The sequence below is a fragment of the Rhipicephalus microplus genome, chromosome 5 (genome assembly GCF_043290135.1).
Source record: "Rhipicephalus microplus isolate Deutch F79 chromosome 5, USDA_Rmic, whole genome shotgun sequence".
Lineage (NCBI taxonomy): Eukaryota > Metazoa > Arthropoda > Arachnida > Ixodida > Ixodidae > Rhipicephalus > Rhipicephalus microplus.
This window is the reverse complement of record NC_134704.1, coordinates 23,401,588-23,420,545: the sequence shown is the minus strand read 5'-3', so window position 1 is coordinate 23,420,545 and position 18,958 is coordinate 23,401,588. Positions and strand designations below refer to the sequence as shown.

At 46.2% G+C, this 18,958-nt stretch overlaps 2 protein-coding genes across 2 annotated transcripts; both read right to left on the bottom strand.

Annotated features, from left to right (window-relative positions):
- Nucleotides 1-239: 239 nt before the first annotated feature.
- On the bottom strand, nt 240-8,017 carry LOC119174885 (citramalyl-CoA lyase, mitochondrial). Its single transcript, XM_037426002.2, has 7 exons — nt 7,797-8,017; nt 7,026-7,218; nt 6,300-6,494; nt 5,073-5,259; nt 4,621-4,734; nt 1,479-1,657; nt 240-373 (listed from the first exon to the last, which is right to left on the bottom strand). The coding sequence occupies exons 1-7, from the start codon at nt 7,832-7,834 to the stop codon at nt 272-274; spliced, it is 1,008 nt and encodes a 335-aa protein (XP_037281899.2). The 5' UTR covers nt 7,835-8,017; the 3' UTR covers nt 240-271.
- Nucleotides 8,018-9,058: 1,041 nt separating this feature from the next.
- OSCP1 (Organic solute carrier partner 1) lies at nt 9,059-18,517 on the bottom strand. The gene is made up of 7 exons (XM_075894996.1): nt 18,267-18,517; nt 14,770-14,924; nt 12,286-12,429; nt 11,293-11,373; nt 10,714-10,811; nt 10,546-10,644; nt 9,059-9,279 (listed from the first exon to the last, which is right to left on the bottom strand). The coding sequence occupies exons 1-7, from the start codon at nt 18,376-18,378 to the stop codon at nt 9,132-9,134; spliced, it is 837 nt and encodes a 278-aa protein (XP_075751111.1). The 5' UTR covers nt 18,379-18,517; the 3' UTR covers nt 9,059-9,131.
- Between the last annotated feature and the right edge of the window lie 441 nt (nt 18,518-18,958).

The following is an 18,958-nucleotide window of genomic DNA, read 5'->3' as shown; positions in this document are numbered from 1 at the left end:
ATCCTTTTAGTGAATGAATAAACAAATAAAATATTAAATGTTCATTCGGACGAGGCGGGGAAAAGAGGAAATTAACCCCTGTGCCATCATACCGACTGTTGATGGTCTGGTGGTGCCTCAGGCGATGGGTCCATTTAATGAAAAAAAATATTGTGCTATCAGAGGTGTTGATTGGCTGAATTGGAACACTAGCTGGTGTTCTTTCAGCTCATGTGATCATACAAAGCAGGTCTGGAGGGTTTACACGAATATGAAGCTTTCTTTATTTGCTTTAAGAAGGCTTGCCATGAATAGCTTGGTCTGCTTCCACAATGTTGAGTGCTTGTCGCACACTGGGCATGTCGATCATGCTGCCTTCGAACACAAATGCTCCCTGCAAGATGACATGATAGAAAACGTGTGCTATTTGAACATTCTGCATGTCACATTTGAACACTTTACTTAATTTTGTACAAGCTGTACTCGCACTGCTATATCTTGATTACAAATATGCTTAGACCACCAATGAATGTAGCATGATTAGTAACTAACTTATAGACAACACAATGCAGGGGGAAAAATAGAGAAAAAAAAGGGGGGGAGGACATTTCTGTAAAACGGATTTACGTACGCCATCACAACAGCACAGTCAACTGTTACAGAATTGTCATATGGCAATGCCAGCAGAAGATACGTATAGTTTTCTCTCTTAAACAAAAAAATTCTATATTTAGAGAGGTGATTAAAGAAAAACACCAATTAGGTATATACTAACAAACTAATGTTTAAAAAATTATTAAGCAGAAGTTGTCCACTGCATGCTTTAGCTCAAAAAATGCTGTCTGAACATAAATAGTGGTCCTTTTTTGAGTAGGATCATTTGGAATGGCATGCACATTACTCCCCAATGAATCTAAGAGAAATGCTGGCATTTTTTATATTTGGATACAGTCAAGTTGTGGTAGTACAACGACAATAAATGGATTTCACAGAAAAATTGCTTGCACCAATATCTTGAAAGTTTAAGGTTTACCTCATTGATTTGACACTGTAAATTAAGCAAACTAGATTATTTGGGCACTTCCTCGTGACTGAGCAAGCCTACGCTTTTTTTTTTTTCAAGGTACTGCAAAACTCTTGTCAACGTGGACAAATCTGGACACACTCCTTTTGCTTGTTTGAAAGGTTTTGTTTTAAGAAACATGTTATGAAAAATTGGTTCAGGAACACATATATTTTCAACAATAAAATTTCATTAGGCTACAGAAATTGTGTTTTAGAAAGTCCCATTAATGGTCCCATTTAGACTAGATGTCCTGACAAGATCATTATCCTGCAAAAATAAAATTGCACATGTCGTACTAGAATTAAAAGCGGTTTGCCAATCTCAGTTTCTTTTCCCCATATCAGGAACACAGAGGTTCCTTCAGCACACTCAGAAGTTTCACCGTCTGTATGTAGATGAGCGCAAGCAGCTAGGTGATTTGGTGGTTCCTAACCTTTCCTTGTCGTTGGTGCTGGTGAAATTCCTCGACGAGGCGCCGTGCCCTGTCGAGTTGAGCAGGAGTTGGGGCAAAGGCCTCCTGGGTTGGTGCAATCTGCGATGGGTGGATAACCTGCTTGCCCGTAAACCCCATGGCCGCCCCCTCTGCACACTGCCGTAGCAGCAACTCTTCATCTGCACACGCACACACACACACACACACTTAAGCAGCGTTTTACACAAGGCTGAAACAGTAGCTTGTCAGCAGAGTCTGGTGAACTCAACGCTCGCATGTAACGCTGTGCCGTCTCCTTAACTATTGACGTCGTCACAGAAGCCAACCAATCAGCAAGTCTACGTATCTCTCCTCCTGCCTTCCACCTGACTGTCGGCAGCTCCATGGTTCAACCACTGCTACCAAGACTGGCCACAAGATTCAAATTTGTTCAGCTCCCAGAAAAGTCTTACCAGGGACGCTATATTCAGCCAATGTGTTAGTTTAAGACTGATGAATTATTCTCTACAAATTCTACAGTAAACGCCTAGTAAGACGAGCTCTGTTAAGATGAATTCTCGCTTAGGACTAACAACACAGGAGTGTTTGTTTGGTTGCCCATAATCTCAATGCAAAAAAACAAAAAAAATGCTTAAGACGAATTACGTAACAGGCCTCTTCTGATAACAAGGTGTGAGAGCGGGCTACTTGGCTGCGATTCCATACCTGCATGGAATTTCACATAATTTAAAGAAGATTGATCATAGGGCAGGGGTCTCAGTAGTATTTTCTGCGCCGAATAAGTTGTCGCAGTTATGTGCAAGAACTAATCCTGTAAGAAGGCCTCTTAACGAGTGTAACACTAAGCACCGGAATGAATTTGTTCAATGTGTGAAGAATGCAGTATGTGACGCACCTTCGAGCTGTGGTCTAAGTTACGTCGGACAAACAGGCAGATGCCTCAATGTGAGATGACTTGAACCTTGAACATAACCAGAAAGTGAAAAAGGGATCTGATGATTTCCTGGTGACTCATTGCGCAGAGCAAGTGCAAACCAATGTATGATAAAACAACTGTGTTGGCTGCTCACTCCAACAATAAAGTAAGGCTCACCATTGAGGTGGCGGCGATAGCAAATCGAAGCTGCGTCACCAAGCCATCTATACATAGTAATAACAAAAAAAACAACTATAGTACTTGAATTCACTGGCATGTGGTTTTTCCATGTAAATTCACTGCTGTTTGAGTTTTATTTTTATTTTTGTTCATTCATTGATTTGACTGTGATGTCATGTGACAGGTATAGATTCTTGGTGGTTTGCAATAAAATTTTAATGGAAGTTGGTGCTTGTCCTCGTTGCTCTCTTAGTTTGTTGTTACCCTTTTTTGCGCTTCAGCTGTGTAAGACTCTTCTGATAAGACTACCTCTCTCAGCGACCAACAACAACGGGAATTCTGTGCAAAGAACATTACAGTCTTGATGAGGACATTCAGGTGAACAAAAGAAAGCAAACTGAAAAAAAAAAAAAAAAAAAACCTTCCAGGCCCAAAAACTCGAAGCAAATCTAAAGCAGATTGGGACATGGAAGGAGAAAGCGAGATAAGTGGAATAGAAAGGTCAACAGATAAAGCCGGTGCTTCCCTAAGCCCTAGCCTGCAGGTGGAGAAAGGGCCAGCATTATCAGTGAACAAAGCAACAAAAAGCATTCCTCCTTTCCTATTCTCCTCACGTTCTTTAGTTTGCCGACAGGAGTACAGTAGAGAACAAAAGAGCACAAGAGCTTGGCTAGAGGGGAAAATGCAAGGGAAGGGGTGCCAAGAAAAGCCAAATGAAAGTGAAAATGGGAACAAAGATTGTCTGTGCATTGTAATCACATGAAACGAAAACCACATATGCGGCACTAGCACTCCCATCAGAGGGGCAGTCACACAATGGCATCTGAGTATGTGCTGTGGTCAGCTTGTGTTGTTTTGCATAGGGCCTGTGCGTGTCGTATGTGTTCCCAATGACATATGCTAATTTTGATGCTCCATTTTTGATTATGAAAGTGCACAACGGAAGGTCATTTTGCTCACAAAATGTAGCTGCACCGTGCCTTTTGTGTGTGCTCGAGGCTTGTGATCAAGAAAAGTGTCAACAGAGATTTTCAGCTGCATGTCGTTCAGGAAAAGTTACTGCTAAAAATAAGAAAATATCCGAAGCTCAAAGGAAAGCTCGCAGACTGTCATAAGCAACTTGGTATATACTGACTTTGTCAAGGTAGCGGTACACAATGCAGGCGTATTCAAAAGTGATATCAAAGCCAGTAAAAAATAACTTCTTAGAAAGTGAACAGCCACAAGAATGAATTCTCCATTCTTTGAAGGAACATTCTGCTTGTATCTACTTCTTTAGCTTTTTTTCTGATCGTCAAAATAGGGTCGTACTACAGTTCTGTTGTTAAAATGTGATAGCAATTTATTCAGGAGAATATTTATTATGAACTCACCAAATCGAGTACTCATTAAATTAGTCAAAATAATCTACTTGAAAGCATAGTTTTTATTAAGCTCAGCCAAATAAATGCTTTTTCTCGTTCCTTTCCGCCCCATTACAAGTATACGTCATTCAGTTTTTCAAGCAACCTATTTGGGTTTACTTGGCATGTCAGCATTTGGTTTTTCGGGACACTTATAATAAAACGAACAAATTATTGTGTCCCTCGAGTTAGTCTTGAAGAAAAGTCTACTGTAGTGTCGCTATTTTTGCCACCACAGGTTTATGCACAGTTATCAATGTCAAAAGTATCTCTTCTAAATTCCGTGCTCAAACCTCTGATGAGGACATCACAGACTTCATAGTGTTTTTTCAGCATTTTGGCACACTGGGTAAATGAAGCTTCCTGAAACTTGGTCATTAAATCCCTGGCTCCCTCAAAAAAAAAAAGTCCTCATTTTTATTGATTAGCAACAGACTTGCATATGCTACAGAAAATAAGTAGGTGATTCAAAAGTTTATTTCACCAGAAAATTCTGCTACATTCTGTTACGTTGCTACACTGAAATAAATTACAAAAACATTTGGCAGTGCTACTCTCATACACAAACAATAAAACACCTCAAAGCTGCGAAACATGGCAGCTGTCCCGATTCACACCTACAGAAGGCACCTTACACACTTACTTTTCAAGTCTATTGTGACCATGTCAACAGCCTGGAGACCGTATGCCTTCGCCAACACCACCAGCTGCTGACGCGCCATTAGAACTTCTGTAGCTTCCGGTGTGCGACGAGCTCCTGCACGTAGGAGTACGCTTTTGATTTAAGACACAGAGCGACTTGACCTACTTTAAAGCCATGTTACTTAGCCACGACCTCTTCACTAAGTGGCAATATTCATGGCCCATCATTTCAATTGTGTATACCATAAGTTCCAGTGAACAAGCTATAGTGACGTACTGTTGCTGCAGGCCACTTTTGAACTGTACAACGGTGCAACTGCATCCATTTGTTCTAAGCACTGCTCTTTCCCAGAACAGCTAACGGCGCGGGCTTTTCACATGCGATATCACATGCCACCCAAACCTCTAACTTGTCACAAGCTTTGCTTTATATTTGCCTTAACAAGCGCCTACCTATACTGGCCGTGAAGTCATCCGAACCAAACAGCAGGCCAGCCAACTGCAGGCGGCTGTGAGTCATGGAAGAGGCATGCTGGAGCACCTGGTGGCAGTTGAGTAGGCCCAGTGCTGTCTCGATGCACACGATGAGCTCGAGTCGATGTTGCCGCTCGCCTAGAGCCCGTTCCACCTGGTCCCTCACCTGGCATGAGGTGAGGACAGTTCAGCCTCCGAGCACAATGTGGCTCCGATTCTAGCCCCCTGTGCCTGAAGTCATAGGCATGTGCGAATTATCAGATAGCTCAAAGGCCAGACAGAAGCATCATTACCCACACCCCCAACCCCTGCTTTTCAAATGAGGCATTCTATTACAGACCTTCTGTTTGTAGAGCTTAGCTACAAAACTGCCATGCATTCTTAGGTCAAGTTACTTTAATGATTACACAACCACAAATGAATAAAAATGAGAGCCTTTTAATTATAAAAAAGAAAGGAGAAAATGATATTACACTTGTCAATGAACACAACCTTGCTAACAAAACACTGCTTTTTGCCGAGTTATGTCATCCTGTATTTTTAAAACAATAGTAAAATGTTACTTTCCTATTGCTAACTCTTTGTCTGACTTGGAAACTGTAAAAATATATTATTGTGCAAAGACGGACAACATAAGCAAGCGCATGAACAAGAAACCTATAATGTTGAAAAATGACACTCATATTTGAAAAAAATCTTTCCTTACAGCTGTTCATTTACAAAAATGCAGTGCATTCAAATTCATGGAAGCGATACATCGGCCTGACTGGTTGAAAGTATTTAGTGCCACAGTTCATTGTTGTTGTTTTTTTCAGGCTCATTCATGCCAGCAACTCGCAGCATATGTGTGACAGAGTTGGTCACGAAACAACCAGTCGCAAGAAGACGTGAATGATCACTTTTGTCATAAGGTGACTGTTCCAGACCCTCAGTACTTGCTTTCTCAGCTGTTTCAAAACTTGGGAATCAATCAGACGTGAGAATCACAAAGTCACAAGATGGTCATGGCGTGATCAAACAGCCATGGCCCCATCTGTGTCTGGTGATAGGCATGTTGCGCTAGCTATTGTGGATGTCAGTTGCCGTAAGTCACTTCTCGATCAGCAGTCACGGTCAGTCATGCGACCTCTGCCGACCACTAGCGTGAATAAACCTTTACAGTTTAAAATGCCTGGCCTTGATGGCGCCTTAATGCTAATGGCTTACCCAGTCTAGTTGCTTGATCTCTTCCACTTTAGGCACCAGCATCGTGTTGGGTAGATGAGAAGCGCCCAGGAGGCATCGAATGTCATCCTCTGCAAGGCCCGTGCTTACAGCATTGATGCGCACCGCCAGGTCTCTGCATCCCTGTGGCCTCTCCCCTTTGTCCAGCACACGAGCCACTGTCTCACGTGCTTCTTTCTGAAATGGGACATCGTCAGCTGGTTGTAATCAGCCTATAACTGCAGAGAAAAAGTAACACCGATTGGTGCCTGGACAACTTGTTATGCTAAAGAATGCCAGGACGTGTAAACATTGTCAACTTGGCTATCATTCTGCTGTTAAAGGTAGTCAGAATAGCATTTTACTGTAACAGAAACATAGCTATTATTAAGGAATGACAGACACTTGAAGCCTACATGCTCATGCAACGATTTGTTTTCATTAGCATAACAAGACATCTAAAGTCCTTGTAGAACAGGGCTTTAAGCAGGTCTTTTTTTTTTTTTTTAGGTTGCTGTACTGACAATAATAATAATTTTTCACGAGCGTAAGCATTTCATTTTCTTGGTGCACTCATCAAGTGCACTTCCCTCTGGTTCATTATGTCAACCTTACTCTCATTGATCTTGTAGTAGTGCCGAGCTTGCTGCAGACAAACACTTGAAATGTACGCATACGACACAAATGTATATCCTTTCAATGCAGTCATCGTACGGATGGAGTCCACACCTTCTTATTGGCTGCCACGCCATCCTCACAGTCCAGCACCATGCAGTCAGCATCTAGGCCGAACGCCTTCGTTATCTTTCTCTCATCGCTGCCTGGCACATAAAGGACGGCACGTCGGGGCGTGTAATGCCGCAGCGTTGGACTACCACATGGAACTCGAGACTTCTGCAGAAGCTTACGAAGACCACTTGCCCTGCATGATTAAAGAAAAGAAACAACGATGACGAACCGACGACAGGATTATATGATGCTACACGAGACACCGGGACCACCAAAGTTAAAGCTAGCTTTTAACAGCTGACAGCAGAAGCTTACTAAGACCATGCGTCTTGCATGGTAAAAAAAAAAAAAGAAACGATGTGAAACGGATGACGCGAACATGATATGCTACAAAAAACAATGTGGAATGCACAATTTTACCATTTAAGTTCAAGCTTGCTTTCAAGAAACAGCTTACATGAGACTTTTGTTTGTGAAATCCCGACTTAATACGCATGCACGAATGGGTGTGAATGAGCGCATTCAGGTATTCTTCCTGAAAGCACCTTGTGTTCTCCGCTGAGTACGAACGATACCCAAGACTGAAACCATCGAGCACGTTGTTTTCGTTTTTTAGTTGGCGCGTCAGGAAAAGCTTGCTTCAAGGTCACTGTCGACCAGCCATTAAGCCGTTCTGCTTGGGTATGTGCGTGGCGCTCGCTGCTGCAGACAGTTGCCCGTGATCACACTACGAAGCAAAACTAAACGAAGCTTCACTTCTCGTAGGATTACCTCCGTAGCGCAGCCCAGGTGGTCAAGGAAGACGACATGTGGCTTGTACTCACGATCCTTGCTTTCACAAGCGCGTAAGGTGTGACCAAATCCACGAAAATTGCTATCTATTATGACAAAAGTCGGGATAGCGTAATCATAAACGAAGCTGCTACAACCGCCCGCCTGTTACAGCAACCTGTGACCAGCCGACATGCCAGCCGAACAACAGCCGCGGCACGTTAAAACAAACCTATTATTGCAAGTTATTGCATATAAGACAGACACAGTTATAATGTAAACATTTATAACGTGAAAAAAAAACGAATTAATATATTGTAGGTTTTTTACGCGTCTTTTGTCAAGTAGGTCGCTGTCTACTACACAACAATCCCAATCGCAGCATACTTGAAATGGCGGGTAGTTCGATTTTTACTAAAGCGCGTCTCGCACGAAACGCAAAGTTACAAGGTATGCTGCTCGTAACGATGAGATAACTGTAGGCTAGATGGGTCGATTCGAGCCGCCGCGTCATACGTGTATGCTTGCATGTTTAAACCGATCAACCGCGTTTCAGTTGAGTTCGGCACCGCAGTGGATGGCGCATGCTCACACACGTACGGCTCCCACCCCTGTCCTACCCTAACTCCCGGCGGCTTCGTGTGTACCGCTCCCCTTGCTGCGTCATTCTTTAAAACAATGTTTTCAGAAGTACTCAAGCCTAATGCGCTTTTAAAGTGTCACGCGTGGCAACACACACACACACACTGCATGCGTAAGTGCATGCGCAAAAAGCTGACGCTTCTGCGCAGCTTTCAGCTATCGCGGTGCGAGATTTTCGGCACGCTCCAGAAAGCACGCGTACTTTGCACAATGGGGGATGTGTGTGACGCGCGAAATGATGACGATAAGCGAAATTACGCCTTCCTTTCCACTCCGCTGGGAACTAAACAGCAGCTTGTCTGGGGATTTCTTCGGCCCTCTCTGAAGGACAGCAGCGAGTACATTTGAAGGTTTCTTGTGGAGCCATTGGCGCGCTTTAAAAAGGAGCTGCAACAGGCTTCCCGTGTCTAATCTCCAAGGGCAGGTATGAAGAAAGCCGTTAAAACGTGCAAATATGGAAGGGGGAACTGTTTCTATTTCGATGTTTTAGTGGTTTTCTTCGAGTGCAAGCATTATTCCGTAAGGGCAAGACTGAATCGCGATAATAAAGAAAAGAGCACTTGTTCGCTATATGTGTGGGCTAAACATACAACAAGAAATGTTCGACGACAGCATAAACGTAAATGGCATCGATCTTTATTTTGCTCTTGGAGAAATGCGTGCCGAGACGACAGGCTAAAGTAACGGCGGCGCTCAATTGAGGAGCTGCTCGTCGAGAGCGAGGTTGGCGAGTCCCGGCTCCTCGTCGTCAGGTCCCAGCAGGCGCAGCAGTAGTCCTAGCTCGGCCACGCCCGTGCTTGGTGGAGTCGTTGGCGACGACACCGACGGTGCCCCAGAATACCTGCCGACACAGCGTGCATGCGTGTATGTATGTACGCTGAAGAGGTGCATCTCGTGCGCGCAACTCGCGAGTGCGGACTCTTCCGGGAACTGACAGACGTTAGCGCGCGGCGTTTGGGCAATGAAAACCTACTGTCGATCAACAGAAAACGCAGAATGGAGCATGGGAACGGGGCAATGTAATCTAGAAACGTTGGGTGGGGGTAAAGGTGGAGCCTCAAGTGAACCTAGCTTTATATATCTTTACTCAGTCAGGCCTGCGCGCCATTGTTTGACGTGCAAGGCTATCGTGCAAGCTTTCGACCACAATGGCAGTTGAAGACCTCTGATGTCGCGAGTGCTGGAAGAACGGTCTGAAGCGAAACTCGGTGTAGCGTTTACCAGAGTAAACGTTTGTTCAAACTAGCAAAGACACGCGAGGTGGTTTGGGTTTCGTGTAAGTTTCATCGCAGATAGAGACTGTTCGGTCGATGTGCGCTCGAACGTTGCGAGCGTTGGAGAGGGTGAAGCGAGGGAGATGACACGCGGCGACAGACTAGGGAGAGAGTGGCGTCATTGTGCTTGCACTGCGAGGGAAGGCGCGACCTGCTTGGCACCGCCCCAACACCTTCGGCCAGGGAAGCGCGGTGCGGACGGAGGGACAACGTTAAACAGGCTAGTCAAAAAGCTGCTTCGCATCTAATATACTTCTCAGTGCGTAGAACGTTTCAGAAAGAAGTCAGATATGACAACGCGTAGCCACTCTTAATTTTTTTCTTGCCGCCTCTACTCCCCGGAAAGCGGAGGAACAAAGTCGTGAGCAGCACATACTTGATTTTTTTTCGTATTTAGTTCGCTGCGGTGTATCAGTGGCTACGATGCTCTGCTGCTGGCCCGAAAGTCGCATGTTCAATTCCGGCATCGGCGGTCGCATCGAGGTGGAGGCAAAATGATTGATGCCCGTGTACTGTGATGCCCGTGTGTTGCTCGTCAATGTACTCGTTGACGAGCAACAGTCGAAACGAGATGTCGCGATCGAGGCGCTGCCGAGGAATATTTTAAGGATTCATTTTACGTGTGTTACTTATAAAGTAAAGGATAGCTTCAAGTAAAACCGCAGCCTGACATATGCTTTCGAGCTTGGTAGCAGGAACCAAATATAGCAACAAATTACGTCATCTGTAATTCAGTCCAGTGGAAGACCACGACAGTACCTTACCGGCTGCGGCGTCACGTACTGAATGACTGCGAGCGGCGCAGTGAAGGATGTGAACGGGTAAACACTTGCATGTTTGTGCCCAGAGCGGGCCGAGTGCCGGCGGCCTCTCCGTTGTCGCCGACCACGAAGCTCCTCTCGGACAGCAGGAAGCCTCCCGGAGCCCATTCCCTGCAACAACCGGGTCAGGTGTATGCATGTAAAGGCAGCTTGTGTCTCGTTCACGAAGAGCGTGCGCACTTGATGGTTCCTGGGCGCGGGCCTCCCGCTGGCGGAGTTGCAACTACGGCAAGCTGGCCATTCGGACGCTGTGCGCCACTTCGAAGCAGCACCGACACCTGCGTCAGGCAGGCATGTGCTAAGCTTCATACACTATATACACATGTGATGCCAGATAGTAGCCAGCTAAGCAAGCAAAGAAAAAAAAAACTGTGATTGCCAATTCAAACTACATATCACGCTCCGGAAAAGACCGAATGAAAACAGCTAAACATGCACGCTTTCAATTTACAGGGATGGATGTCCATGCACTGATCAATGAAAAAAAGCACTGACTCGCACATTATGGTTTGGCATCAGGTACGGCACATCAGCAACGGTGTCATAACGTGACCCGTTTCCTTCCTGGATCGCTGAAAAGCCGCAGGCTCGCAGGAATCGCCACAAACCTTATACCCAAACCACGAACGCTACAGCTCTCATGCTCACGGTAGGGAAAAACTGTGGGTCCGGGGAAACGAGAAAGTTGATAAACGCCAAGTTCGAATACATTCATGCGTGCGTGTGTTCTGAAACCGGCCCCAAAAACGCGATACGCACCCGAACACGCAGGTCCTGGTAGAAGCGGAGCAGGGAGTAGCGCGCCCTCTGCAGGCTAGCCAAGTCCAGGGGCTCAAGATGCTGCGCAGTGAAACGACACTTGTAAGCCTGACGATGACGTCTGTTGCAACCAGACACCCAAGTTAGCCGTTCTACACATAAACACCCCCCGAAAGAAATTTCTGGGTACGGTAGTGCCTCGGGCAATGAAGATAGCGGTTCACGCGTGCTCTAATGATGTTAGCCTGAGCGGGCCATCATCGAGCAGCTAATTAACTCGAGAAGGTACTCATGAGTTGTCATTTTCAGGCCTGGTCAATGAAGCGCGACGATTTGATTGAGCATTACACGTCAATGTGCATTCGTCGATAACATACGTATGCTGATATTATATGGTGTATGCACGAACTGATTGCGCGTATGAACTTATTATAACAGACTTTATAATAAGCCAGCCAGGTGGTGGCAAACCTGGCCCGTGCCTCTTCCCTCCCCCATTTTTCGAGATTGCATACAGACCCCAATATGACACTCGACTCGACCACATCTGCCTGTCCGGCCTCCTTTTCAGACGAAGGGGGTGCTCCGTACCCCCTTCTGCCTACACCCCTGTATACTGAACCGTTCTTCACACATACCACGCTGCTCCTTGCGAATACTGCAGGTTCATGCAGTTGCGCCCAAAAAAACATGAAGCAAATAACTGCCAGTATTGCTACCAAATCGATTGAAACAGACGAATTGCGATCAGCGCCACACTGTCCGGTTGAGAACGATTGAACCAAAACGCGGCGGTGCATGATGTCATTCGCGGCGTAACACAGGCCACAACTCACGGCACAGCGCACCTCCGTCGCACGATGGTTTCGCAAATATGACGTCTTTGACTAAAGCCGCGGACATGAATGACAGTTCGGCGTCGAGGGGCGTCATCATCCAATTATCGCCGCCGAAGCGCGTTCGTCAGTGCGTGACGTGACTGACAACGCTGACCTTCTGGACGGCTGCAGCCACGTGACTGGCTGGTCCGCCTGGTCCAGCCGCCTCGAGGTGCTTGAGCGTGAGAGGCAGCAGGTCGCGGGGACTGGAGCACGCCCACAGCTGGTACTTGACCACCATGCACATCAGGTCGTACAGCTGCGCGCGAGGAACGCAAAGCCCCCGTCGACGTGAATGCCACGCATGACAGTTGTTATTGTCTTTACTTCAGACTCGGATACAAGGGCAAAAGGCAGATGTCATCTGCCTGACGGGACCCAAGTACCCGAAAGCACCACTCAGAGCATGATCAAAGAAATACAATACAACACACTAATAATCCATCAAAGCCTCGAAGTGCGACTAAGAGAATACGTCGCGATGCCTTAACTATAAATTATTCTTATTCCCTAATCGGATAGACGGAAACGCAGTAACCACGTACGATTTGTTACCCATTGAAAAGTGCACAATATTATATATGCACTTTTTGCCGCAAACACGCTACCGTCGCGTTACACTCAATAACGTCTGCTGACGGGCTGTAGTTGGTGCACAGCTTGGACAGTAATCGTAGGCGCAAAACGAAGACGATGGACGAAGAAGGGACACGGACAAGCGCGCAGACGCAACTGACTTTTACTAAATCGATGCTTAGCTTACGAAACCCCCTCGCATGCGTACAATTACATAAACGACGCAACAAAAAAAATGCACCAGACCCATCACAACCTATCAGCTAAGAAATCAAACTCATTTTCAAACAGACAAAGACGAGACGATGATGCATTGGTCTTCAGTTTGCTTAATATACATCGCCTCCGCTAGTTCACGTGTCCCCTTATCTTTGCTTGGACGTAAAATGCACGAGCTGTTCATCAGAGGTTCGTGCAAGCGATCTTTGCAATGATGTGGCAGATGCGAACCTGAATCGTTTCTAAGTAACAGCGCATGCTTTCTTATTAATACAACGGCCCGACATGCCGATATACTCCTTGCCGCAACTTGTGGGAATCTTATGTACAACGGCTACATCATTGTAAAGGTTCCCCGTGTGAACATCCGCTAAGAAGGGTTTGCGTTCAGCGCAAAAGACGTTATGACATAGACTATACACGAGCGCTGACTGACAACTGGTTACTTTATTCAAGCGAAACAGATAAAGAAAGGGAAGAACAAAACATGCGAATCGCAACATATGCACATGACGAACGACTCGCAATCATGTAACGCAATCAACTAACACACATGTCACCATGATTCAGCTATCGCTCTTATGCCAGAGTCTGTGTGTCTATAAACGGCGGTCGTGCGGATGAATTCTGGGGTATACAACCCCAGGCGGTTCAGTGAACACTAGGCAGACACCTTTTAATAGGCAAGAAGACGTAATAATGTTACAAGTGTAGTATACCCTTATGTGAATAAATTGCGTGCGCATGTTTTGCTCTTCGTTCTTTTTCTGTTTCGCTTGAATAAAGCAATCAGCTGTCAGTCAGCCCTCGTGTTAAGACTTTTTGAGCCTTTCGCCTTTTGCACTGTTTTAATAAGGACCAATAAAGTACTATCATATTACATAATTACTGCTGCATGCGTTGTTTAAACATTCTGTCTTTCAACGTTATATATAAGCTAAACCGCTGCGTGCAATGCTTGTGGGATACGTTCGCTTCCATTACTCGGCGTGCTCATTGTCGAAAGCGTCATAACATCGGCGCGTTCCTTCCAATAAAAAACAGGGGAAAAGAATGTGGGCTGCTTGCACTATAGTGATGCGAAGCTGCACTAACTACAGAACTTAAGACTGACTTATATTGTAAGCTATGTCTTAATTAGCAAGGTCTTAACTAACAACGTGCTATCTCTCGCATTACGATGGATACAAAATGGGAGAGGCATGTACTTTGCGGTGTTAGTGCGCGTTAATAAAAAAAACACCGGATAATCGAAACTTCCGGAGCACTCCATTACGGCGTACGTCATAATCATATCGCAGTTTTGAAACGTGAAATATTATTATTAGACGTTGATATTATTATTAGTGTAAGCGACAATTAACGGAAGGAGTGACCGTGCACACAATATGTGTGTATCCCGATCTACCCTTTTTGCCCAACGATTAATAATGCCACAAGGCCCTCTGCATGCGCGATATGAACTTCTCTCTTAATATTTAGTACAAATATGATCAGTGTTTAAACATTTCTTACAATTGTGTCGTGAATCGCATGCTGTGTGTAGTGGCCCTGTTATTGTCTTCAGATTTTTTTTTCTTTTCGTTGCTATCACTTGTGTAAATTGTTTTGCGATGCAAGAGTCTTGCACTGTACGTTTTTTTTCTTCTTGAATTGTTAGTATTTTCGTGAATGCCTTGTCATTGTATTATTGTATTTGCCCCCTCCTGCATGGGCCAGCATATTGGCCTGCAGTATCGATAAATAATTAAATAAATAAATAAATAAATAAATATGGGTTAAACTACAGGTCGGAATCACTCACCTTGTCCATGCTGGCGGGGCTAAGTCGCATGACAGACGTGTGCGTCAGCTTCTCGAAGAGCGATCGCAGCGCCCGAGCAGAGTAGAGCGGCTGAGGTCGAAACAGCTCGTCGAGCAGCCGTCCTCCGAACATGGCCGCCACGATGTCGGACATCACTGCAGCGTCCGCGGTTGTTCATTGCTATACAGACCGAATGCGCGATCGATGCGATCACTGCCGTTTTGAATTCGAGGCGACGTGACCTGCGCGTTCCAGTTCGTGTGGTACCTCGGACAAGAATTCCAAGGACAAGAGCGCAACGCCAGAGACCGTCTTCATGCGTGCCGTTCGAGTTGTTGGGCTCGTGTACGCTCCAAGAAAAAAAAATTTACGCCTAGTGGAGCTTGTTTCGTCTCAAAAGAATAACTATTTGTTTTGCGAATACACTCTTGGCATTTCTTGTGCATTTTCGATGGTGGAGAAAATGTATGAGGCCCGTGTATCTATAGGTTTAGGTGCAAGTTAAAATCCAAAGTGGTCGAAATTACAGGAGCCCTTCACTACGGCGTCTATCATAATCATTTCACTGTTTTGGGACGCTAAACCACTATTATTATTATTATTATTATTATTATTATTATTATTATTATTATTATTATTAAATTTCTTGCCACGATGCACTATATACTGTATCTGTGCTATGTCGTAATGGGACACTTAAGCGCGAGAAACGATGATTGCGTATGGTTACTTGAGAAAAAAAAAAGCCCATCCTGGACAAAATGTCTGCGAAGGTTGCCACTTGAAAGGGGGTCCTTCCCGCATCTCTTGCACCCATCATTTATGAAAACGATTTAACGTCAGGATTCGAAAAACATCGATCAGCAACAGTGACTAATAGGTACTCAAGCATAGAGTTATCGGTCCGCGGTTAGGTTTCAACACAAGGTGATCGCATGAAATTTCACATAAAACAAATAAGCAAACACAAAACTACACATGTGTTTAGATTAACCGAACAAAGCGTTAGTAATCACGACAGACAAGAAAATATTTCGAGCCCCGTTAAGCAATGTCACAAACAGCTAGTCATAAAAAAAAAAAAGACCGTCACATGTGGGACGCTTTCGGAAGGTCGGCGGGCAGCGTTTTTGGGACCCCTCATCTAACATCTTACAAGCATGACGCAGAGCCCGTTTGTGGCTTCTTTGCCGGGGGTAGTGATGGACGGCTCCCAAGAGCTTTCGTTCTATCAAATCCGAATGACCAAGTCTACACAGGAAATGCTGCAGTCTGGTATATTGAGGCGGGAACAATGGCACAGATGATTGATGGTCTCCTCACATGTACTCTTAGCGCGCACGGGTGTGAATAGGCAATTCCACTGCGACAGCTATGGGTACATAGGTGTCAAAAGGTCGGAGATCGATTTTTGGACGCGTGCTCCGAATTCGCACACGAGCTTTTCTCATTGCCCACTAGGATCGCAATGTGGGCTTGTTGATATCCCGTATTAAAAAAAAAAAACCGTAGCGCGAGTAAAAGACAGGAAGACAGGACAGAGGAAGACACCCGGGTAACACCGTATGTCTCCTTCTGTCTCCCTTTGCCCTGTCTTTCGCTAGAACTAACTAAAAAAAACCTATCAAACTAGGTGTCTGATCGCAGCTACAATTATATACATCTGAAAAAAAAAGGGGTGGGGTAAAATCGGGCTACGGCATGAACGGGTACCTTTAGGCCACAAATTGCACGCGTTTGTCAGCCTACACTGCAGAGCTAGGGACAGCATACGTGGTCCCTTGTCCTCAAATTGCATCAAATCTACTTAGGCGTATATACAGGAGGCATCTGCTGAAAATACAAATGCAGTTGGCGAATGGCAGCAAGTGCGCATACGGGTGTCGGCAGGAAGGGGCAAAAGGGACCACCCCCCCTCCCGCTTACCAGGGCGATGCAACACTGGTTTGCACCCCCCTCAAGACAAAATCCTGCCGACACACATAGGCTCATCACACCTTCTGCACTGCAGGGCCGCAACAAACAAAATTTTTATGCTTCAAATTTAACCGCCTTCAAAGCAACCACCAGTTGCCAAAGTATCCCCCTCACCCTACCCCCCACAGGAAAAATATTCCTAGACACACCCTGACCTGCTGTGCCAGAGTCCACAGACAAATACTATAGTGGTAATACTACAATACTCCTCAGACACTTCAGTCATTCTATATATAAATGTAGTAAGCACGCAGGAGCCCACAATAAGACAGGGCGGTGAGCAAAAGCCAAAAAACGCGAGAACTTGTGTTAAGGTACAGATGAAGATCGATGAAAATTATACGAGCCAGCTCTGGACCACGACTCTGAAACGACATATCTTTAATGATATTTTGAAATTTGAAAAGTGAAGGGTATATATCGTAATATTTTCCTATAAGTTTAGAGGCCACGTTGTTTAGCGTGAGGGAATACTATTCACGAAATTTGGCGTCAGCATTGGTACCATGTAAGAGTAAGGGGACTCGATTTTTTTTTCAACGACTACGAAGCTGCATTTGGATTGTGCATGAAGAACAGCTGAATATCTATTCTTGGGATTGAAACCATCGATCATCGTGGTGCATATTAATTCACTCCTAGGTTTGCACTTCAAAAACGCTTTTGACGAAGCCAGCCACTGTAACAGAAAAAAGTTCCTGCGGTATCACTACAGTTTTAAGTCTATGTCAGCATCAATCTCTGTCGTGCATGAAACTGTTATAGGCGAGTAACAAAGAGATTAGAGGGAAGTGGGACACGTGATCCGTGGATATAGTTACATTTAAGGTCACTTAAATGTGACAACAATCACCCCAGAACATAACTCTTTTCTTAGTGTGGATGTCATATAAAAAGCAGCAAGGGAACCAACTAAGTAGATAAGCAGCGCATGAGTATGCCTACGAAATAAACGTGCAGCAATTAGAGGAAGAGTCAGATACATATATAAATGGCTTTACTGTGTATTTCCTTTTGCAAACAGGAAAACGCGGTCCAAACAAATCCGAGCTCGAAATATGCAACATCCCTTCCACGCGACCACTGTTCAATTCTGCAAGTCGCATCAGCGTCCTTACTGACCACAACCACACGAACACATCGCTTCGTTCGTGCACAGAAGCAACGGCAATGGGTAAATGCTAGCCGTTCACGAAGGTTCCAAAGCACAAGTAAACTCCATAGTTTGTACAGTCGCTTATCAGCAGGTCAATCGAAGACTCACTACCCTGATTCGTTCCTTTGTCGCTAAGTCTGATTACTCCACTAATTGTCTACGGCAGACTGCGTCGGCGAGAGTAGCCGGGTTTTGTGCAACGAGGCTGCGGAACAGCGACCGCACGAGCGATATGTGAAGTCCCTGTCCAGCAGTGGCGGGCCGTTGCGGTCTGTTTGGGGGGCGCTGCCTGGGAAACACGCGACGGAGCGTGCGCTCAGCGAGCCGAGCCGCGTCGAGCCACCGCCGGGAAAGCGGCACGTACCTCGCTGCGCCTTGTCCGCGTCTATCCGCTGCGCCTTGAGTCTCTGGCTCAGGATGTAGAGCATCTCGCCGCCCATGTTCACGTAGAGCAGCGGCAGCGCGCGGAGCGCCATGTTTCTAGTCGCCGAAATAAGTAGGTATACACACCGCGTCGCGTGCCTGTGGCAACGGCGGCACGATCGATGGCGACCCGCGTCACACGAGGCGCTCGTCGTTGGACGTCCAGCACACGGGCATCGACCACTCGGCGGCTGCGGCCACGCAGGTGCACCTGGGAGGCGGCACACACGTCGAACACTCGCTGGGTGGCGGGCCCGCTCCGCCGCCCCGAAGGCTGGACGCCGCGCCAAACGGAAGCCTGCAGCGGCCGAACGTGCCGCCGACGTTGCGAGGGCCCAGCGACCAGCTGGGGTCCAGAAGGTGCGTTGCGGCCCGCGCAGCGGCCGCGGCAGTGTGCCGTCGACGCCGGCAGCGGTGGAAGCTGCAGCCGGCCACGGCCGCCAGGCAGAGCACGCTGAGTGCCGTGCAGGATCCGATGAGTACGTACGCCAACTGGGCCGTGGTTAGCTTCGCCGAGGAAGGCGTGGCGGCCTCAGGCCGAAGAGGCGGATAGCCCGGGTACTGCGCCGAAGGTCGGGGCCTGTACACGAACGATCCGTGGCGGAACACGCTGGGCTCGGTGATGTACTGCGG